At 35.0% G+C, this 24,288-nt stretch overlaps 1 protein-coding gene across 3 annotated transcripts; it reads right to left on the bottom strand.

The window, feature by feature from the left end:
- Positions 1-2,407: 2,407 nt before the first annotated feature.
- Positions 2,408-23,185, bottom strand: lhx9 (LIM homeobox 9). 3 transcript variants are annotated; one of them, XM_061975862.2, is made up of 5 exons: positions 22,542-23,183; positions 21,068-21,270; positions 18,349-18,713; positions 10,364-10,566; positions 2,408-5,336 (listed from the first exon to the last, which is right to left on the bottom strand). In XM_061975862.2, the coding sequence occupies exons 1-5, from the start codon at positions 22,719-22,721 to the stop codon at positions 5,280-5,282; spliced, it is 1,008 nt and encodes a 335-aa protein (XP_061831846.1). In that variant the 5' UTR covers positions 22,722-23,183; the 3' UTR covers positions 2,408-5,279. The 3 variants fall into 3 exon arrangements, with proteins under 3 accessions (XP_061831846.1, XP_061831845.1, XP_061831844.1); XM_061975861.2 differs by lacking the exon at positions 2,408-5,336 and adding an exon at positions 6,194-10,030 and having other exon boundaries at positions 18,349-18,710; positions 22,542-23,185; XM_061975860.2 differs by lacking the exon at positions 2,408-5,336 and adding an exon at positions 6,194-10,030 and having other exon boundaries at positions 22,542-23,184.
- Between the last annotated feature and the right edge of the window lie 1,103 nt (positions 23,186-24,288).

Below are 24,288 nucleotides of genomic sequence, written 5' to 3'. Positions count from 1 at the left end.
CATATCAACATTTATTGGTAGATTGATCAATAAATATGTCAATAAAAAGGTCAAGATAAACAAATTATTCAGAAATATGCAAATGTTTGGGTAACAATATTTATTTTTGAAATGTAAATAACAAAGACGTTAAAAAATTAAATGTCAAAATTGCACTAAATGAAATGAAAATATACCAAGGAGGAAGATGGCTAAAATACTGCTTAATTGTATTACTTAAAAAAATAAAAAAATAAAAAATAAATAAAAAATTGATAATCACTCTCTTAGATCGTCTTAATCTTAGCATAAAATGATGCAAATACCAGTGACTAATTGTGTTTAGAGCTTGTCCAATAGGTAATCTGGTAGAGAAAATGAAAAGGTTCAAAAAGTAGTCATTTATTTTTACACTTAGGAAATGATTCATATATATATATATATATATACACACACACACACACACACCAAGTACCCCACCAAGGACTGTTTCCACTGCTGGACTCTAGAAAGAGGTTCCGCAGCCTCCGTAGCAGAACCTCCAGGTTCTGTAACAGCTTCTTCCCTCAGGCCGTAAAACTCTTGAACGCATCATAATAATCCCCTCAAATCCCCCCCAAAAATGGATTAACTCGCTGGAATATAAAGACAATATAACATACTCCATAAACGTGGATGCATATGCAAAAGTGCAATATATTTATCTGTACAGTAATCCATTTATTTATATCTGCACCTTATTGCTCTTTTATCCTGCACTACCATGAGCTAATGCAACAACATTTCGTTCTTATCTGTACTGTAAAGTTCAAATTTGAATGACAATAAAAGGAAGTCTAAGTCTAAATCTAAGTATGTATGTGTGTGTGTATATATAAGTATGCATATATGTATTAGTATGTGTGTATATATGTATATATGTGTGTGTATATATATATATATATATATACATATATATATATATATATATATATACACATATATATATATGTGTGTATATATATATATACACATATATATACATATATATATATACATATATATATATATATATATATATATATATATATATATATATATATATACATATATATATATATATATGTATATATATATATATATATATATATATATATATATATATATATATATATATATATATATATATATATATATATATATATATATAAATAATAACATCATTCAAGAATTATAATATTTTCTGCATCGCCATCATTCACCATATAATACATTTACAAAAATAAATGAGAGGATACCATTTTGTTTATGACTGGCAACATTCACTTGTTCTTTATGTACCAAGCAGATCTCTTCTTAAACAGTGAGGCACATAACTGTGGTGCATTCAAGTAACACATTTTAAAAATGCTCCTGTATGACATTCTGACAATAACATTGCATTTGTGTCCAAATGTTGGGATCTTTTTAAGTAATGTATACTAATAACTAGAGATGTCCGATAATATCGGCCGATAAATGCGTTAAAATGTAATATCGGAAATTATCGGTATCGTTTTTTTATTACCGGTATCGGTCTTTTTTTTCTTTTCTTTTTTTCTTTTTTTTTATCAACATAAAAAACACAAGATACACTTACAATTAGTGCACCAACCCAAAAAAACTTCCTCCCCCATTCACACTCATTCACACAAAAGGGTTGTTTATTTCTGTTATTAATATTCTGGTTCCTCCATTATATATCAATATATATCAATACAGTCTGCAAGGGATACAGTCCGTAAGCACACATGATTGTGCGTGCTGCTGGTCCACTAATAGTACTAACCTTTAACAGTTAATTTTACTCATTTTCATTAATTACCAGTTTCAATGTAACTGTTTTTATATTATATTATATTGTTTTACTTTCTTTTTTATTTAAGAAAATGTTTTTAATTTATTTCTTATTTTATTTTATAATTTTTTTTTTAAAGTACCTTAACTTCACCATACCTGGTTGTCCTAATTAGGCATAATAATGTGTTTATTCCACGACTGCATATATCGGTTTCGGTTGATATCGGTATCGGTAATTAAAAAGTTGGACAATATCAGAATATCGGATATCGGCAAAAAGCCATTATCGGACATCCCTACTAATAACCTGTGATTAATCGTTCAAAGGTGAGATTCATCTGATTTACAAAAGGAATCGTTTGACAGCACTCGTCTAATTGTAAATAAAGAATATGAAAATTAGGAGAGGATAAAAAAGTGAAAGCAAAACTGTGACACGACCGACTTGCTGTTGGTAAGAATGAACTAGACAAGGGAATCCAAAAGCTGCTAAATTTCCTTTAATGACAACTCGTTTTCCAGTCGGGTGGCGCGCACATGTAACACCCCACCCCCACCCTAAACCCAACATCACCACCCCACACACATACTTTTGTATGTTTACATGCAATAAAACATGTATTATTGAATGTATTTGGTTAAAACACATGTCAAAAATTTAATTAGGTTATTGACTTTTTAAAGATGGGATTCAATTATCTAAAAGCAGATCAGGGATTCTCAAAGTGTGGTACGTGTACCACTAGTGGTACGTGGGTACGCCAAAGAAGTGAAGTGAAGTGAATTATGTTTATATAGCGCTTTTCTCTAGTGACTCAAAGCGCTTTTACATAGTGAAACCCAATATGTAAGTTACATTTAAACTAGTGTGGGTGCCACTGGGAGCAGGTGGGTAAAGTGTCTTGCCCAAGGACACAAAGGCAGTGACTAGGATGGCGGAAACGGGGATCGAACCTGGAACCCTCAAGTTGCTGGCACGGCCACTCTACCAACCGAGCTATACCGCCCTACCAAAACAATATTCCAGCAAGTTTATCTTAAAAAAAACCAAACAATTACATTAAATAATAAGTGACCCTGTTAGAATAATTATATGTATATGTACTGTACATGGAGTATCATTGTTGATGATTTTTGTGCATGGTGTGTAATGTTACAGTGGCCCAAAATATTAAACATACTTTTTAAATAAAACCTTTGCCTTGTTTTAATGAATATTTAGGCCTACTTCGCTACTGTATTTTTAATGTTGGTCATTATGTTGGTACTTGGAGAACCATGTGTTTTCTGAGGTGGTACTTGGTGAAAAAAGTTTGTGAACCACTGCTCTAGATAAACGCCCTAATTATTTGGATTTGCTTTTGGGGGGATAGTTCAAAGTTACTCTTCTTTACAAAAAAGTGGCAACAAATTCAATACAAAGTGGCCAGAATATGACTTTTTCTCAGGCAAAAATTATTATGAATATGTCAAAATTCCCTTTATTTCAGAGGTTAGATTAGATGAATCATAATTATGTCATGATTATATTATTACTAGTCTCCCCCTGTCTTTAGAAACTAGTAAGGCTTCTGTTTCCAACTTTAATCAAGGGTCTTTGAATGCACCACAGTTATGCGCAATGAGTTGCAATGGTGAAGCTGGCACGTAACTTTCTCTTATGCTGCCACATATAGATTCATTATATTTTTATTTTTTCACCTTGCTTAAAGGTGAGCTTTGATGGCGTAATGACGTCTGTGTTTAGTAAAAGGTTCCATGTTTGAACGAACCATTTTGCATTTTCTAATAGAGGATGTAGGTTAAACAATCTTAATTTGATTCACGCAACATTATTATTGCTAAAACATTTTATCTTAACTTTTTTGTTTATAACTTACATATTTATATGACAGAAAAAAAAGATTGAAACTTCACAAAAGCCCAGGGGCCACCATGTGCTTGTTGGGGCACTGGTGCTAGGGATGTGCGATACCGCTGATTTTCTCTCCGATCCGATATCGAGTAAATAGGTGAATAACAATATAGTCAAGTTAATACAACACACAAATAACTGGACAAAATCATAGTGTAGTGTATGAAAATGGAGTTTCAAACCATAAAACAAGGAAATGAGTGATATAAAAGTATAAAATAAATGTATTATCAAGTACTACCATTAGCATAAAAACAAATAAAAAATTCAGTTGCATGAAATGTAAAAAAAAACTCAACAAAAGCATCCACCATTAACACTAGTTTTTTTACATGGTGCTCCTGTTCACTCAGCATCAAGGGTTGGAATCACCAAAGTGATCCCCGAGCGCGGCCACCACTGCTGCTCACTGCTCCCCTCACCTCCCAAGGGGATGGGTCAAATGCAGAGGGTAATTTCACCACACAGTGTGTGTGTGTGACTATCAGTGGTACTTTAACTTTTAACTTTAATGGACAACTAAAGTATCGATCTTTTGAATTGACAATCGATATTACAGCATAATCATCTAGTATGGGTATGTCAGTATCGATTGGCACATCACTACCCGGTACAACATCCCCACTTCGCACATTCCTGCCGGGGCAATTCTGATATATCCAATCCAATCAATCCAATCCACCTTATTTGTATAGCACATTTAAACAACAGAAATGTTCCACAGTGCTGCACAACAATATAAAATGGCTCTCAAACGGACGGCTCACACTTAAAAGAGCTGTTCAAAAGACTCGACTCGTTGGCGAACGTCACATCTCTACTTGAAGTGTGTGGGATCATAACGCTACGTCACGCCTCAGAGCTTCTCGTGTCAGGCAGAACTAACCCTCCCAGTGTGTGTGTGTGTGTGTGTGTGTGTGTGTGTGTGTGTGTGTGTGTGTGTGTGTGTGTGTGTGTGTGTGTGTGTGTGTGTGTTACATAAGTGCCATGGACATGATTTTCACACACTTTATTGAGCAGGAGACAATAAATAACGCACACAGCCAATCAAAGCAGATGATTTACATCAACAAGACGACGAGGCACATGCAAAACCATCAGCGTCTACTTCATTGTGCGCTTCGTTTTTTTCCTCCTCCCATCCCTCGGCGTCCCTCCGGCTCAGGCAGATGGCAAAACTCCAACTCTGCAGTCCCTCTTGGTGCACACGTTGTCATGTTTGACGGGCATCCCGCTGCCCACTTTCAGGGGAGGCCGCCAAATGGACAAAAGAAAGTTTCTATATAGGAAGACGGTGCACGTAGAGGAGAAAGAGTGCAGGCTTACATATAGGTGTGTGTAAGTGTGTGCGTGTGTAACATCTATAGCGTCTCACTTGGGCCTCTGTGCTGTGTTTACTTACTGTGTTACATTTTATTGTCATTGTTGTTTTTGCATGAGTCATTCCAAAGCCAACATTACATAGCACACATTTTTGGCTAAAAATCGGATCTGCTATCATCTTATCCTATAATATTGTCTTTGTCTTCAATGGTGACGTCAAAGTTTCCCCCTTCTCTTTAATACTTTAGGGAATTTTCAAACGTCGGGATGTATGGCTGTAATGCCCCAAGATTTGTTCTCCCTGCAAGAAATGATAGAGTAAGAATATATTAACTCCAGAGCAACCTGGCTTTACGGGCTTTGCCATGATATACAAACGTTAGATATGTGCTTTGCAGCGTTCTGGCCACTCAAATCCATCATGCATTAAAGAGCAGGTTGAAATTTGCAGGGTTTGGATGCAAATCCGTGGGGCATTACGTCAAAAAACATCAGAAAAGGGGGACTACAAATTAAAAATGGAAGCAAAAATGAGGAACTGTTGCGCTCGCTCGCCTGTTGTCGATGTAACGTTTAAAGGAGGAACACACAAACACACAAAAAAATAAAAAATAAAAAGCCTTTTAAAGCAAAGTATTTTTTTTTTTATTCACACAAATTGAATAAGATATATAACAACCGGTTTGGTCCATAAATATTTAAGGGGAAATAGTTTCTATACACCATCTTTATCAAGAAACAGGAAAACATGGACAATCTTGATAGAACACGTACTGTACTCAACTATTAACACCAAGATCAATATATAAGCTTCTTGGAACTATATCTGAAAGAGTGCACAAATGCTTTCTATGACATCGCTGCCCCCTCCCCCACCCCAGTCCCCCCGCCACAAACAGGATACACCATAAAAAGATCTTTGAAAATAAGATGCAAAACAGTACAAAACTAGTGAGGCGTCCAAAGGGTGTGGATCAGTTAACAAAGAACACGAAGAATCCTGAATTTCACAAACTTTTCCCAAGTTCTCGCATAAGGCACATAGTAGAACTGAGTTAGGCATCCACTCCCTCAAGTAGACTTAAGTACCACTTTGTTCTACGACAGAACAATTTGCTTTTCCCTACTACCTTTCAGCCAGAGGAAACTTGTATGTTGTTGTTTTTTTTTGGTCTGGTCTGGTAATAAGTGTCATTCAAATAAAATTACAGTGAAAACATGGACATTTGTCTTTACAAGTCCACCGACGTATCTCACTTCATTTCAACGCTTTTTTTTTTTTTACCTTGAAAAAAAGAAATCGTCACCCTGAGCAACACGATAAAACAATAATGCACTTGTTCACGGGGCGTTGTGTTTACTTTGTTTACTGGGATTCATCGAGCAGGACAACAAAACATCAAGAGGCGGTTGGTTGCATCAGGGGTGTCCAAAGTGCGCCCCCTTTCTCTTTTACATCTTGTAAAAATATAAAAAAAATTCATGATTATAATAATAATAAATAATACCTGCCGTCGTCTCTGAGGAAACCACCGGATTTTGTCTTTTCCCAGCACCTTCTTGTTTAGTTTACCGTCTATTTCCCAAAATAAAATCCTCCCCTATGGTGGAAAATAATGCATTTTCCTTATTTCCCGGAAAATGTCACTTATTCTGTTTACTTTCCCATAAATTCCCCATATTTTCAGTCTGATCCCTCTAAAAAAAAAATTCCGATGGTAGAAAAGACTACAATTTCACTTTTTCAAACAATTTCCCTTATTTTTAGATCAGACTTTTTTCACCAAGTACCACCTCAGAAAAATGTGTGCTGTCCAAGTACCACCATACTGACCAACATTAAAATACTGCCGCGTGGTAGGCCCAAGTATTCATGAAAAACAAGTCAGAGGTTTTATTTAACAAGTATATTTAATATTTTGGCCACTGTAACATTACAGACAGTTTGAACAGTAACACTGTGTTATGAATTTAATGAGTGATTCTAGTGATTCTTTGGCATACCACTAATGGTGCCCGCGTATCACTAGTGGCACGGCTCTGATTCCAAACAAAACCTCTCGGATGATGGAAAAGACAAATATTTATTTTGTTTAAATAGTTTCTTATAAATGTTTCATTATCCCCTCCTCCACAAACACACAGTAATAATTATCTGATGGTGGGATTTTTTTCCTCAAATAATTTACCTTTTTTCCACCAAAAAGTACATGTTTTACTCGTACAAATGTCAACAGATATAAAAAGCAAATATGTCAATCTTGCAGATATTCTTATGTCACAGAAGAGGTTGATTATGGGCAATTTCCCTTATTTCCTGTAAAAATGTTATTTATTTTCAGTCAAATCTACCTTATTTTCCGTTATACTTCTCCTATTTTTCGTAGAAATGTCCCTTATTTCTCGTGAAATTTCCCTTATTTTTCCATAAGATGTCCCTTATTTTGTTTGTATAGTTTCCCGTAGATTTCCAATGTCTAACTTTCACCACCCAAAACTCTTTATTTTCCATTTTAAACATATGCATCCTTTAGTCTACCCCAGGAAAGCTGTGGCTACAAATGTAGCTTACCACCAACAATGTGTGAATGCACAGTCAAGGAGTGATGGCTTCTCACTTCTCTGTGAAGCACTTTGAGTGTCTAGAAAAGCACTATATAAATCTAATTTATTAGTATTACAATTTCCTGGTAATATGTCCCTTATTTCCTGGAAATTTTCCTTTTTTTACAAATGCAAATGTTAACAGATATACTTCGAAAAGAAAACAAAGATGTCTATGTAGCAGATATTCTTATATCACAGGGGGGTTGATGGTGGACAATGTCCCTTAATTTCTGGAAATGTTTCCTTATTTTGTTTCAATAGTTTCCCGTAAATTTCCCATAGTCTAACTTTCTCACTCCCCTGGTAATTTTGGCTTACTTTCTGGAATATTGGCCTTATTTACGAATGCAAATGTTGACAGATATACTGTATCTATAACACAACCTACAATGTCAATATAGCATATATATACAATTTCTCTGGGTTTTTTTTTTTCTTTTTGGGGAGGAAAATTTGGCAAATGTTCAGTTAGTTTGTTTATTTTTTTCTGGAAAATTTCCTTTATTTCTTACAAATAGAAATGTTGACAGATATGCTTAAAAAACATAGCTAAAATGTTAATATAGCAGATATTTAGTCCCAGGAGATTTGCAATTTCCCTAATTTTCCCCTTTTTTCAAAGAAAATTTGCCACATTTTCTGGTAATTTATTTATTTTCTGGAAAATGGCCTTTATTTACAAAGACAAATGTTCACAGATATTCCTCTGAAACAAAGCTATTATTAAGATATTCTTCTTCTTATTATACTTATTTTTCAAGAACATTTGCCAAATGTTCTGGCCTCATTTTCCAATGCAAATATTAACAGGTATGTCGATGTAGCTTGTATTCTAACATTATGAGACAATTATTTAATTTCCCATTCTTTTTTAGCAAATATTAGAAAATGCCAAGGATGACAACATATGTCTACAACATAAAGCTAAGATGACGAAGTAGCATACAGTATATCTTTGCATCCCGAGGGAATGCTGATGAAAAAAGACCAAAAACTCTGGGAAATATCCTCTAAAACAGTGATTCTCAAAGGTGGTACGGATACCACTAGTAGTATACAGGTTCCATCTAGTGGTACGCCCAAAGAATCACTTAATTAATTATAATTAAACAGTGTTTTCTTTTCCTGTATATTCAGACACAGTGTTACTCTTTAAACTGTGTGTAATGTTACAGTGGCCAAAAATATTAAATACACTTGTTAAATAAAACCTATGGCTTGTTTTTAATGAACACTTATGCCTACTACGCCCCTGTGTTTTAATGTTGGTCATTATGGTTTTTTGAGGTGGTACTTTTGTGAAAAAAGTTTGAGAACCACTGCTCTAAAACAAAGCTAAGATGTCGATGTAGTAAATAATTAAGGGTCATTTCTCTTATTTTCCAATACAAACGTTGAGCGCTATAACACAAAGCTAATATATATTGGCCTACACTCAATATATGTTAGCATCTGTAATGTAAAAAATGTATCAAAATCATTGAATCTTTCTGATGCGACCCTGGCTGGAAAGAGTTTGGACACCCCTGGATGACATAAGCCGCTCTCCAGTCATAATGTGAACGTTATTACCGTACCAGAATGTAAGATCGTTCCAAAAATCGTGGCAATCGAGTACAAAAGTTCGGTCGTGTGATGAATCCAATTGGGATCTTGGCGGGATTGGACATTCAAAAAGAGAATTAAAGCCTGTTTAGTGGATCGATTCCTATACAGAACATTCTACAAGTTTGTTTCCCAATGACATTAAGAAAATCTAATTAGTGCCAACACAGTGCATACAAGTACAGGTTTCCGAGAGCAAAAGTCACCAATTAACCAAGAAGGGCTCAATTGATCATAATCAATACAAATGTACAAATAAAGGATACTACTTTCCAGGTTTTGAGTTATTGTTCTTCCAACGTTTGTTTTAAGTCCTTTCCAAAGTCAGTCGCTGCAAACTGTTGTCAAATGCTACACATTTTGTTTTGAAATTGTGGTCTTCTTGTTGTTCTTCCTGTTTGCGTGAAAACAGTACGGCACGCTGTCTTCCACGGTGCCGCCTGCGCTTGTTTTAAAGGTGTCAATCAGGGAAAAATGAAGAAGAAAGAAAAGAAAAAAAGGCAAAAATGAAAGCAGTCTGCTCGCTTGTTAGAAAAGGTTTGTCAAGGTAGTTTGTGAGGGGCTCCCCGAGTCGTGGCTGTCCAAACTAGAGGTGACGGACGTCACTACGGTAATCGAGGGGTTTGTCAGGTCTGTTAGTGTGGCCGCGCTGGAGGGGGGGGTCAGGGCCCCACTGTCGGATGAGGGCGGAGGGAGCGAGGTGCCGTCAGCCTTATCAACACCTCCGTTCTCCTGTCGTAAAACGTTCCTTCTGAATTTGGCTCTCGCGTTTTGGAACCAAACCTGCAAACCAATCCCAGTGTGGCTTTTACTTGTTTGTCTTTATGTACGCTTGCTTTAAAGACAAGAAAAAGACTGAAATCTAAGGAAATGTATACAGAACTAAAAGAATTGACATTTGGATGGAAACAAGGCAGCTGCTCCTAATCTCAGTGCATCTTTTCCAAGGCTCGTCTTGCTCTCCGCCTCCACAAAATAACTGCATTACAATGTAGAACTAAAACACCCAACTCGTGACTACGGCTGCGTTCAAGTGAAACAAACGATGAATGGAGAAGGGGGTGCAGACTCGACACACTCGGAGGAGAAAAGGAAAAAAAATGGATTGGTGCTTACCTGCAGAACTCTCTTAGTCAGGCCCGTCTTCTGGGCCAGCTGCTTTAGGTCCTTAGCGTCCGGGTTGTGGTTGATGGCAAAGTAGGATTTCATTGTCCGCAGCTGGTGGTGCTTGAAGGAGGTCCGCATGCGCTTGGTCTTCTGTGTCGGCGGGTAGGCCTGCTGGTCCCGGTCCAAATGGTCCGTGTCATTCTCGTTGCAGCCTTGGTTTTAAAGGCAGAGACTCAGAATGAATAACATTTAAAGGCTGGTGTGTGTTTTATTGTAGCTTCCCACATAAAACTGATGTTTCTTTCCCACCATTATTATGATGAACACATGTGTCCTATACAAGTTGCCCACTAGGGGTCTCTGTTTCCAAAGAAGACCTAACCTAACATACAGGTGCTCTGGCTTATTGAACAAAAAATGCTAAAATGTTGTCACATCAAACAAATAAATCAAAAACAAGAATCCACATTGTGACATATATGAGCAGCTAAAATTATGAACCCTGGGAAATCAAAATAAGATGTTGTACATATTCATACGCATTGCCAGCTGTTTTATTTTGTATTTTTTCTGTGAATATTTAGCAATAATTTGACCTCAGTTCTCAAACCTTTTTTCTTCTGAGAACTAATTTTACCAAATAAAAATCACAATTTATTTGCTATAGCTTATTTCAAATGAAAAACGTTTGTTTTGCTAGGACATTAGCAAAATGTCCTACCAGGATTTCACAGAATTTAACATTATTTTCTAATGTAATTCAAATTTACTGTAACATTACAACCAATGAATGTAAAAACTATGACACCCTTAATTTTAACTGCAATGGTTATTTTACAGTGAAATACTGTACTCCAAATTTATTATAACATTACATCGAATGACCGTAAAAATTACAATACCATTATATTTTACAGCATTTAATAGTATTTTTCCCTAATAAAATACTGTAATCAAAATTGATTGTAACATTACAACTAAATTTACAAATAACGATACCCTTATATATCACAGCAATAAACTGTTATTTCACAGTAAAACATTGTAATCTCAGTCCTTTGTATATATGACAACAAATGACTAAATTCAAACTGATTTGTCTCTTAAAGGATTCTGTAGAATACAATGCACACTCTTGTACAGTAGGTGGCAGTATGCTGTAAAACCGAAAGAGTACTTAACAATAAAATTACTATTGTGAAGTCACAGTATTAAGTTGTAACTTTATTGTAATTAAGTGTAAAATCCCAGCTATGCAGTAAAAGTACATTTCTGTGAAAGTCATGCAATTATTAGCCAGTCATTTTCGGCAAATTTAAAATTAAAATTGTAATAGTATTAAAATGTCAACAACAAAAATGAGCGTTTTTCAATTTTTTGGTTAATTTTTTGTTGTACTTTGTGAGAACAAAATATTTTGTGATTATTTATAAAACTGGCAACATTTGAATTGTACTCTAATTAGGAAGCGGATCTCCACTCAAACAGTGCAGTTGTTGTCTTTGTGCTATTTTGTGCCAATTTGTCATTAAATAAAACCTATATAATTTCTGAAGTGAAAAGATATAAACATTGCCATGGAATATTTTTGACAACATAGTGAACTATTCCAAATCACTTGGCGGGCTCCCGCTAGCTCACGATCTACTGGTTGGAGACCCCTGTGGAGGAGATCATACATAATATGGATAGGACAGTATAAAATAAATGATTAATGTATTGCTGTGCTTCTATATGTATCAATCTCTGATGATGTATTATTAAACATGCATATAATAAAATGAAGATACATATAGAATTGTGTTTTCATGCTCTGGCCCCTGAGAACCGGGGCTGACCGCCTCACTGGAGGCCCGGGATTCCAACGTCACTTCCAATTAACGGAGAACAATTAACGCGCAGATTACCCTTATTCCTCCCTATTCATGGGGAACAGGAAGCACAATGGCTACACAATGACTAACTTATCAAGCGCGCACTAATTCGCGCAGAGACACACACAATTGGGGCGCTGCAGGGTGGAGCAACTCATGAAGGGAGAAATTGATTTTTTAATTTTTTTTAATACACCTTCAAATATACGTGTAAAAGGCTAAACATTGCACTTGGGAGTCAGGTTTACTTATAAACACATAAATATGTATACAATTAAAATATAATGTCAGTTTAGCCTCAGGGCAGATGCATGAATTAATCCAGACATATAAATACATCACCGCCGATTAATTAATATTCGAGCGAATTAATTCATATCTTCACGTCAGGGGTGTCCAAACTTTTTCCACTGAGGGCCACTTACAAACAACTAAATTGACCCCCAAAATTGTAAAAAGACAAAAAAAAGATATATACTTTCTTAAAAACGAAACGTTGTGTAATTATTAGTTATTCGTATGCCTTTTTGCTCAATGTTTACATTTTTGCAAGCCGCAGTCAACAAAAGGCCGACATTGAACGCCCCCTGATTTTGGCAGGGTTTCCCCGCGTTGTGTTTGGGAAAATTGTAAATATGACAACATTTAGAAACTGTTTTTTTGGTGAGGCGCTTTGATGCTTTACTTACTTCTTATTATGTTTTGGTTGTTAGGCGTGTGTGTGTGTGTGTGTGTGTGTGTGTGTGTGTGTCTGTGTGTGTGTGTGTGTGTGTGTTCTTGTATTTCTACCCTTCTTGAGACATCAACAAGGAAAAGTACCTTCCACATGTGGACTGGTGAACAAGTTAGGAAAACCATTGCATCTAATAGAGAGCTAAATACTAGAGTCTGTGAACATTGCTCCAAAGTCAGGATTTTTTGTTGATTTAGTGTGCAAAGGCAGAAATATATGATAAAACAAGACGGCAGCTAAAGAAAGACTTCCTTTTTCATCCCTGAAAAAACCCGCCAGGTGAACAGCTGACTTTTGTCATAATTTTGCCAAGTAAAATTCTGATTATTATTATAATATTGCCAACATTTTTAAGTTTTCTTATAATATTTTGACTTTTGTCGAGTAAAATTACGACTCTTTTCATAAAATTGCCAAAATGTTAAGCTTTTCTTGTAAAATTGTGATTGTTATTGAATAAAATTCCAACTTTTATCATTATATTGCACAAGTGTTCAGTTTTCTCTTGTAAAACTTTGACTTGCGTCGAGTAAAATTACGACTTTAATCATAATATTAGAGCTAGGCATTTTTCGGAGGTCTCAAGAAGGAAACAAATACAAAATGTGTGTGTGTGTGTGTGTGTGTGTGTGTGTGTGTGTGTGTGTGTGTGTGTGTGTGTGTGTGTTTCTACCCTTCTTGAGACATCCACAAGGAAAAGTACCTTCCACATGAGGACTGGTGAACAAGTTAGGACCGAAACCATGGTCTCAATACGGAAAACCATTGCATCTAATAGAAAGCTAAATACTACAGTCTGTGAACATTGCTCCAAAGTCAGGATTTTTTGTGGATTTAATGTGCATACAAAAGTAAACATTGACAGGTGCAAAGGCAGCAATATATGATAAAACAAGACGGCAGCTAAAGAAGGACTTCCCTATTCATCCCCGAAAAAACACGCCAGGTGAACAGCTGACTTTTGTCAAAATTTTGCCAAGTAAAATTCAGATTATTATTATAATACTGCCAACATTTTTAAGTTTTCTCATAAAATTGTGACTTTTGTCAAGTAAAATTTCGACTCTTTTCAAAAAATATTAAGCTTTTTTTTATAAAATTGCGACTGTTATTGAGTAAAATTCCAACTTTTATCATTATATGCACAAACGTTTATTTTTTTCTTGTAAAATTTTGACTTGCGTCGAGTAAAATTACGACTTTTATCATAATACTAGAGGTAGGCATTTTTCGGAGGTCTCAAGAAGGTAACAAATACAAAATGTGTGTGTGTGTGTGTGTGTGTGTGTGTGTGTGTGTGTGTGTGTGTGTGTGTGTGTGTGTGTGTGTGTGTGTGTGTGTGTGTGTGTGTGTGTGTTCTTGTATTTATACAATTCTTGAGCCATCAACAACAACAACAAAAAAGTACCAATGATTGTCACACACACATTAAGTGTGGTGAAATTTGTCCTCTGCATTTGACCCATCCCCTTGTTCACCGCCTGGGAGGTGAGGGGAGCAGTGAGCAGCAGCGGTGGCCGCGACCGGGAATCAGTTTGGTGATTTAACCCCCAATTCCAACCTTTGATGCTGAGTGCCAAGCAGGGAGGTAATGGGTCCCATTTTTTTATAGTCTTTGGTATGACTCGGGGTTTGAACTCACGACAAGGATAAGTACCTTCCATATGAGGACTGGTGAACAAGTTAGGACCAAAATCATGGTCCCAATACAAAAAACCATTGCATCTAATAGAGAGCTAAATACTAGAGTCTGTGAACATTGCTCCAAAGTCAGGATTTTTTGATGATTTAATGTGCATACAAAAATAAACATCGACAAATGTAAAGGCAGCAATATATGATAAAACAAGACGGCAGCTAAAGAAGGATTTCCCTATTCATCCCCGGAAAAAAAACCGTCGTGTGAACAGCTGAATTTTGTCATAATTTTGCCATGTAAAATTCCCATTATTATTATAATATTGCCAACATTTTTAAGTTTTCTTATAAAATTGTGACTTTTGTCGAGTAAAATGACGACTCTTTTCATAAAATTGCCAACATTTTAAGCTTTTCTTGTAAAATTGCGACTGTTATCGAGTAAAATTCCAACTTTCATCATTATATTGCACAAAGGTTCCATTTTTTCTTGTAAAATTTTGACTTACGTCAAGTAAAATTACGACTTTTATCATAATACTACAGGTAGGCATTTTTCGGAGGTCTCAGGAAGGTAACAAATACAAAATGTGTGTGTGTGTGTGTGTGTGTGTGTGTGTGTGTGTGTGTGTGTGTGTGTGTGTGTGTGTGTGTGTGTGTGTGTGTGTGTGTACTTGTGTGTGTTCTTGTATGTCTACCCTTCTTGGGACATCAACAAGGAAAAGTACCTTCCACATGAGGACCGGTAAACAAATTAGGACCGAAATCATGGTCCCAATACGGACAACCATTGCATCTAATAGAAAGCTAAATACTACAGTCTGTGAACATTGCTCCAAAGTGAGGATTTTTTTGTTGATTTAATGTGCATACAAAAGTAAACATTGACAGGTGCAAAGGCAGCAATATATGATAAAACAAGACGGCATCTAAAGAAGGACTTCCCTATTCATCCCCGAAAAAACAGCTGACTTTTGTCATATAATTTTGCCAAGTAAAATTCAGATTATTATTATAATATTGCCAACATTTTTAAGTTTTCTCATAAAATTGTGACTTTTGTTGAGTAAAATTACGACTCTTCATAAAATTGACAACATTTTAAGCTTTTCTTGTAAAATTGCGACTGTTATTGAGTCAAATTCCAACTTTTATCATTACATTGCACAAATGTTCAGTTTTTTCTTGTAAAATTTTGACTTGCGTCGAGTAAAATTACGACTTTTATCATAATACTAGAGGTAGGCATTTTTCGGAGGTCTCAAGAAGGTAACAAATACAAAATGTGTGTGTGTTCTTGTATTTCTACCCTTCTTGAGACATCAACAAATGGTAAATGGGTTGTACTTGTATAGCGCTTTTCTACCTTTTTAAGGAACTCAAAGCGCTTTGACACTATTTCCACATTCACCCATTCACACACACACATTCACACACTGATGGCGGGAGCTGCCATGCACGGCGCTAACCAGACCCATCAGAAGCAAGGGTGAAGTGTCTTGCTCAAGGACACAATGGACGTGACTAGGATGGTAGAAGGCGGGGATTGAACCAGTAACCCTCAGATTGCTGACACGGCCACTCTCCCAACTTCGCCACGCCGTCCCCAATCTAACAGAGAGCTAAATACTAGACTGTGAACATTGCTCCAAAGTCAGAAATTTTTAGTTGATTTAATGTGCATACAAAAGTAAACATTGACAGGTGCAAAAGCAGCAATATATGATAAAACAAGACGGCAGCTAAAAAAGGATTTCCCTATTCATCCCCGAAAAACAGCTGACTTTTGTCATAATTTTGCCAAGTAAAATTCCGATTATTGTTATAACATTGCCAACATTTTAAAGTTTTCTCATAAAATTGTGACTTTTGTTGAGTAAAATTACGACTCTTTTCATAAAATTGCCAGCATTTTAAGTTTTGTTGTAAAATTGCGACTGTTATTGAGTAAAATTCCAACTTTTATCATTTTATTGCACAAATGTTCAGTTTTTTCTTGTAAAATTTTTACTTACGTCGAGTAAAATTACGACTTTTATCACAATACTAGAGGTAGGCATTTTTCGGAGGTCTCAAGAAGGTAACAAATACAAAATGTGTGTGTGTGTGTGTGTGTGTGTGTGTGTGTGTGTGTGTGTGTGTGTGTGTGTGTGTGTGTGTGTGTGTGTATGTGTGTGTGTGTGTGTGTGTGTGTGTGTGTCCGTGTGTGTGTTCTTTTATTTATACCCTTCTTGAGACATCAACAAGGAAAAGTACCTTCCACATGAGAACCGGTAAACAAGTTAGGACTGAAATCATGGTCCCAATACGGAAAAACATTGCATCCAATAGAGAGCTAAATACTACAGTCTGTGAACATTGCTCCAAATTCAGGATTTTTTTGTTGATTTAATGTGCATACAAAAGTAAACATTGACAGGTGCAAAGGCAGCGACATATGATAAAACAAGACGGCAGCGAAAGAAGGACTTCCCTATTCATCCCTGAAAAAACAGCTGACTTTTGTCATAATTTTGCAAAGTAAAATTCCGATTATTATTATTATAACATTGCCAACATTTGTAAGGTTTCTCGTAAAATTGTGACTTTTGTTGAGTAAAATTACGACTCTTTTCATAAAATTGCCAGCATTTTAAGTTTCCTTGTAAGAATTGCGACTGTTAGAGTAAAATTACAACTTTTATCATTATATTGCACAAACATTCAGTTTTTTCTTGTAAAATTTTGACTTACGTCGAGTAAAATTACGACTTTTATCATAATACCAGAGGTAGGCATTTTTTGGAGGTCTCAAGAAGGGAACAATACAAAATGTGTGTGAGTGTGTGTGCGTGTGTGTGTTCTTGTATTTATACCCTTCTTGAGACATCCACAAGGAAAAGTACCTTCCACATGAGGACAAGTTATGACCAAAATCATGGTCCCAATACAGAAAACCATCGCATCTAATAGAGAGCTAAATACTAGAGTCTGTGAACATTGCTCCAAAGTCAGGATTTTTTTGTTGATTTAATGTGCATACAAAAGTAAATATTGACAGGTGCAAAGGCAGCAATATATGATAAAACAAGATGGCAGCTAAAGAAGGACTTCCCTATTCATCCCCGAAAAAACAGCTGACCTTTGTCATAATTTTGCCAAGTAAAATTCAGATTATTATTATAATATTGCCAACATTTTTAAGTTTTCTCATAAAATTGTGACTTTTGTTGAGTAAAATTACGACTCTTTTCATAAAATTGCCAGCATTTGAAGCTTTTCTTGTAAAATTGCGACGGTTATTGAGTAAAATTCCAATTTGTATCATTATTCAGTTCAGTATTTTCTTGTAAAATTTTGACTCACGTCGAGTAAAATTACTAGTATCATAACATTGCCAACATTTTAAGTTTTCTCGTAAAATTGTGACTTTTGTTGAGTAAAACTACGACTCTTTTCATAAAATTGCCAACATTTTAAGCTTTTCTTGTAAAATTGCGACTGTTATTGAGTAAAATTCCAACTTTTCTCTATATATTGCACAAGTGTTCAGTTTTTTCTTGTAAAATTTTGACTTACGTCGAGTAAAAGTACGACTTTTATCATAATACTAGAGGTAGGCGTTTTTTGGAGGTTTGAAGAAGGTGACAAATACAAGAATGTGTGTGTGTGTGTGTGTGCGTGTGTGTGTGTGTGTGTGTGTGTGTGTGTGTGTGTGTGTGTGTGTGTGTGTGTGTGTGTGTGTGTGTGTGTGTGTGCGTGTCTCTCACCCGTGTTGTAGCTGGGTAAATCCAAGCCCATGGCGGGGCTCTTCCTCTTCCGCGGTCGGCCCTTCTGCGCCGTGCCGGTGCCGGTGCCGTTGAAGTAGGGCAGGCCCAGGCCGCCGCCCTTGGCCGCCAGCTCGGCGAAGTTGAGCTGGGGGTGGTAGTCGGCTCCCTGCACCAAGCTCTCGAAGTGGAGGCGGCAGTAGACGAGGCTGTCCTTCATGCCGAAGTGGTCGCCGGTGGTGAGGGTCTTGTTGCACGTGGTGCACGTGAAGCAGCTCAGGTGGTACACGGAGTCTCTCGCGCGCATCACCATCTCCGAGGCGGAAATCCCCAAGTGGCAGCGCGCGCACCTCTGCACCGAGAACCTTCTGGAACAGACACATCGTCAAACCACTGCCCGGACACAAAACATAATCACATACACGACGCATAGTTTATTTTCTATTTCAATTCTTTATTGTCATTGTCTGTAAAACAAATGACATTTTCTTACTCGAATGCTCAAAATAATTAATTACAATAAGTAGTGTAAACTTAAAAAGTTGTACTTACTCAACAATGTGAGTGTGAATAACATTTTCCTTCTTTTTAAGTTTATTAAACTTGATATTTTTAATCAATATTAACTTGTTCGTAGATTATGGAACTGCTACTTAAAACTCAGTGGATTAAACATAATTGTGTCTTATTTTGAAAGAACAAATCAATGAATCAAATCAAGAATACATTAAAAATTGCATTATAGATTTGTATTGTTATTATACTCTATGTGTGTGTATATATAAATTATTACATGCACGCGCGTGCGCGCACACACACAGAGGAAGTGCTTTTATTTTGTAGCATTTGCGTGCACTTCCTCTTCAGGCAGCAGACACGAAGAGGAACATTTTTGAGTTGGCTTAATTGGTAAGTTTAATTCAATTATAATTTGAAGGTACATTTAACATAAAATGTGGCAACTGATTGCCTCACTTTTTTTAGTTCTGCTTACTTATTCGAGTTTACAGTCAGTCTACACTCTATTTCTTTGATGTTAGCATGTGCTAATATAGCCCTCGCTGTACTATTTTGACAAACTTCTGTTTCCGGTTTTGATTATTTTTCTTGCAATATTCACAAATGACCGTCAATTTGGATGTGTTTTATTATTAAATCAATTATATATCATTGACATTTGTTTAACCGTTAGCTTTTCTTTCTCACCAACATCATTGCAAACTTCCTGTCATTGCCACTAAGAGATTGACATTTAAAGAGACATACACCATATTTACTATGAAACTGCATTTACTTATTGTTGTTTGGCCACACATTTCACAAAAAATACCATTCCATTTTTCAAGCAATATTTTTTATTTCCTTTTATACTTTCACTTTTTATTATTGTTTTTGAAATGTGCAGAGATGCATTTTAGTATTTCACTATTAAATTTATATTTTCCTATTTCTTTTTACATTATTATTATTCATAGCATTTTTGTTTGGGCCTATACACAATTCACTCACCAATAGTTTTCATTTATTTGTATAGTTTCACTTTTTAGTAAGATTTCCCTATTTGACCAATATGTTCCAAATTATTTGTACATTATATATATATATATATATATATATATATATATATATATATATATATATATATATATATATATATATATATATATATATATATATATATATATATATATTATTATTATTATTATTATTATTATTTTTATTTTTATTTATTTTTTATATAGCATTTTTGTATACGCCTACACAATTCACAAAGCATAGATTCTACTATTTAACCAGTCTTTTCCAATGTATTTATACAATGTTTGTAAAGGCCTACACAATTCACTAAGCAAGCTTTCACTATATACAATATTTTCGTATTTATTAATTTTATTATTATTAGCATTTTGTATAGCCCTACACAATTCACAAAGTATAGAGTTCCCTAACCAATAGTTTTAATTTCTTTGGATTTTTTCACTTTGTATTAATGTTTTGACATATGTAGCTATAAGCAGTAAGCTTTCACTATTCAACGTTGTTTTAAGTCATCTGTTATAACACAATTAAACAGTAACAATTCAATATTTAAAAATATATATGTGTATCATAATTTTTTTAAATTATTTTTACATTCCACATTACACAAGCATGCAGTAAGCTTTCACTTTTAACAATACTTTAAAAAAAAATTATATTTAACAAAATTCCACAAGCAGTGATAATTCACTATTTAATTAAAAATAAGCAAACATTTTTTATTTTGTTATTTGAGCTTTTTTGTATACACATTATACAAGAAATACAATTTAACAATTAAACCAATATACATAATTTCTGTGTGTACTTGTATAGCATTTTTTGTATGCACATTTGGCAAACAGTAAAATTTCACAATCCCACCAATATTTTTCATTTCATATTTTAACTTTTGATCAATATTTTTGACATTTTTGTATCCACATTTCACAAACAGTTTTCGGTATTGAACCAATATGTTTCCAGTGAATTGCTTTAAAATAACGTTTATGTTGGAAAAATTATGTCTTGGAAAATATGATTAAAAGGAAAAAAGGTTGAGCGAGTAGGCCCGAAATAGTTTACAAAATGAGCAACAGCCTGCTAAAAAGAAACAAATTAACTGACTTTACACTCCAATTGTTTATATAGTTGCAAATATGTCCAAATTGAGGCGTGGTGATGCAATATAAAAACATCTTACCTGTAGTAATCTTCCTTGCAGTAGATGCTCCCGTCCTTTGCAAAACACGTTAGCTCCGATTCCAGCGCGAGTTTACATTCACAGCATTTGAGACAGCGCAGGTGCCACTGCTTGTCCACGGCCAGGAGGTAGTATCTGTCTGAGATCTTGCCCCCACAGCCGGCACACAGTGCGGGCTTCTCCGGGCTCATGGAGGGCATGGTCTGGAAACAAGGGAGCCCTTTTAAATTCATCTTGTCATATATTTTCACATATTTTATAAGCAAAAATTATATATATGTATATATATATTTATTTTTTTGCCAAAAAAATAAAATGTTTGATGCACATTTATGTATTTTGCATATATATTTGTTGCATTTAAATTTTTTTGCAGATTTATGTATTTTGCAAAAAATAAAACAATTATTGCACATTTATGCATTTTGCCATATATATATATATACATATATATATATGTATGTATGTATATATATATATGTATGTATGTATATTTGTACATTTTATATATATATATATATATATATATATATATATATATATATATATATATATATATATATATATATATATAGTGTTGCATTTTCATGTATTTTGCAAAAAATATTTGTTGCAAAAAAGAAAATGTTTGATGCATATTTATGTATTTTGCATGTATATTTGTTGCATTAAAAAATGTTGCTGATTTATGTATTATAAATAAATAAAGAAATCTGCCAAAAATAAAACAATTGTTGCTCATTTTTGCATTTTGATGTATATATATATACTTGTTGCATTTTCATGCATTTTGCAAAAAAACATTTGTTGCAAAAAAAGAAAATGTTTGATGCATATTTATGTATTTTGCATATATATTTGTTGCATTAAAAAAATGTTGCTGATTTATGTATTCTGGAAAAAAAACAATTGTTGCTCATTTTTGCATTTTGACATATATATATATATATGACATATATATATATATATATATATATATATGTGTATATATATATATATATATATATATATATATATATATATATATATATATATATATATATATATATATATACTTGTTGCATTTTCATGCATTTTGCAAAAAAATTGTTGCAAAAAAAAAGAAAATGTTTGATGCATATTTATGTATGTTGCATGTATATTTGTTGCATTAAAACAATTGTTGCAGATTTATGTATTCTGCAAAAAATAAAAACATCGTTGCACATTTATGCATTTTGCAAAATGATTTATTTGTTGCAGATTTATTCATTTTGCAAAACCTTCACCGTGCACTATTTCACATTTCCTGAAGAATACAAGCACATATAAAACAATGTTTTAATTCTAGCACTATTTAACAAACACATTTTTATATTATATTGTGTTTTTAGCTGTACAATTATTAGGTGATTTCCTAATATGACAATATAGATGTGATGCAGGTGCGGTACTTCTGCCACTTTTTGACAATACGAAACATGGCCGCACTCACCGTCTCTCTCCCGTTGATCTGCATGCTCTTGGCCAGGCGAGACTCCGACTTGGACCGTCTCTCCATCTCCTCCATGATCCCTTGGATGTGATCCCCGGAGATCCCGTGGAAAAGCATGGCTCCCGGTCCCGGACGCAACTTGCAACTGGCCGCCTCTGCCTTGCAGCCCACCACTTCCATACACCGCGTGCGTGGACCGTACGGTGCAGGCTCGGCTCAGCGCATCCGAATGTGGGCCCGCGGGGTGCCGCTGCAAGCGCCGGGGAGGAAGGGGGTGGCGCCGGGGAGTGGGGCGGGGGAGCCTAAACCCCCTGCAGAAACTCCGTCTGCAAATGGCGACTGGAAGCAAAAAAGAGAAGCAAAAGCTACAGCATGGGTGCAGCAGACGTGAGGACCTTCTTGTTAGTGGTCCTGGTCTGCAGATGTCTCTCCTCCGGATCAAAAAAAAAGAAAAAAAAGGTAAATAGTCCAAAACGAGTGATGGAGTCAAGGAGGAGGCTGGCCTAAACAGCCCAAAATAATGAAGCTAATTTTTTTTCTCATCCCAAAGTTGGGTTCCTTGGTGTTTGGAGGTCAGACTGGGACTGCCTGGCTTTGAGAAGTGTGTCCTATTTGTGAAGAAAAGCAAAGCCTGCCCAGTGTGAATAATTTGGTAGGAGGAGTTCCCCCATCTCTCTCTCTCTCTCTCTCTCTCTCTCTCTCTCTCTCTCTCTCTCTCTCTCTCTCTCTCTCTCTCTCTCTCTCTCTCTCTTTCTCTCTGTCTCTCTCTCTCAATCATTTCCATTGCCCAACAAAGTTTTATTTTCTTTAAAAAAATCACTTATTTACACCAAAATATACGTTAAAATATTTGTTCAATTAATTTAGCACCGTTTATTTTAATACATATTTTGACTAAAGGGGGCGTGGCCGCGATTATTGTTAGGTTATAGTGGGCGTGGCTTTTTGTGTATTTAGAAAACAATTTTACAAGACATATTATCGCGCATGTTACGACTGAACATAATTCATTTTATTACATTATTTCGATGCATTTATTAATTTTGTTAGCCGTTTAAAAAAAAAAAAAAAGTGCATTTCTCGTCCTGGTGCAGGAAACAAGGCCTGCGGCACCTTTTCTTTACTTTCCTTTACTGGGAATTTAATTCATGACGAGAGTAACATTTTCCATAACACACAGCCAGGGTTGTGTGTGAGAGAAATGAACACAAATAATAATATTGTGGTCATGGTGAGGGAGGAAAAAACCCAGCGGTTATCGCCTATTTTCAGACATGACTTAATATATACATTAAAATTACTATATATATATATATATATATATATATATATATATATATATATATATATATATATATATATATATATATATATATTACAGTGTGTGTGTGTGTGTGTGTGTCTCAGCGTTGGGTTTTCTTTATGTGAGGAAAAGTCTGAATTTAATGTTTTTATTTTTTTATGTAATGCATTTTAAGCTTAGGTTCCTTTTTTTATGTTTAATTTCTTTGCTTCGTCTGAAAACGTGTTATATTATCACGCACACGCCTGAAATTGTGCAGCCTTTAATTGGAGGCCCAATGAAGGTTCGAACCCCTCCCGTACATTATTAGCACTTTGTCAGTGCATTAATGCAAGCCAGGAGAAATAAATACATGATAATAATAATGTAGATTTTTTTAAACAATAGTTTTTTTAATGTGGACAAAGACGCCATGAGAATAAAAATGTGTTTTATTTTATTTAT

Source organism: Nerophis lumbriciformis, linkage group LG14 (assembly GCF_033978685.3).
Source record: "Nerophis lumbriciformis linkage group LG14, RoL_Nlum_v2.1, whole genome shotgun sequence".
NCBI lineage: Eukaryota > Metazoa > Chordata > Actinopteri > Syngnathiformes > Syngnathidae > Nerophis > Nerophis lumbriciformis.
The sequence above is the reverse complement of the archived record's forward strand: the minus strand, read 5'-3'. Positions and strand labels throughout refer to the sequence as shown.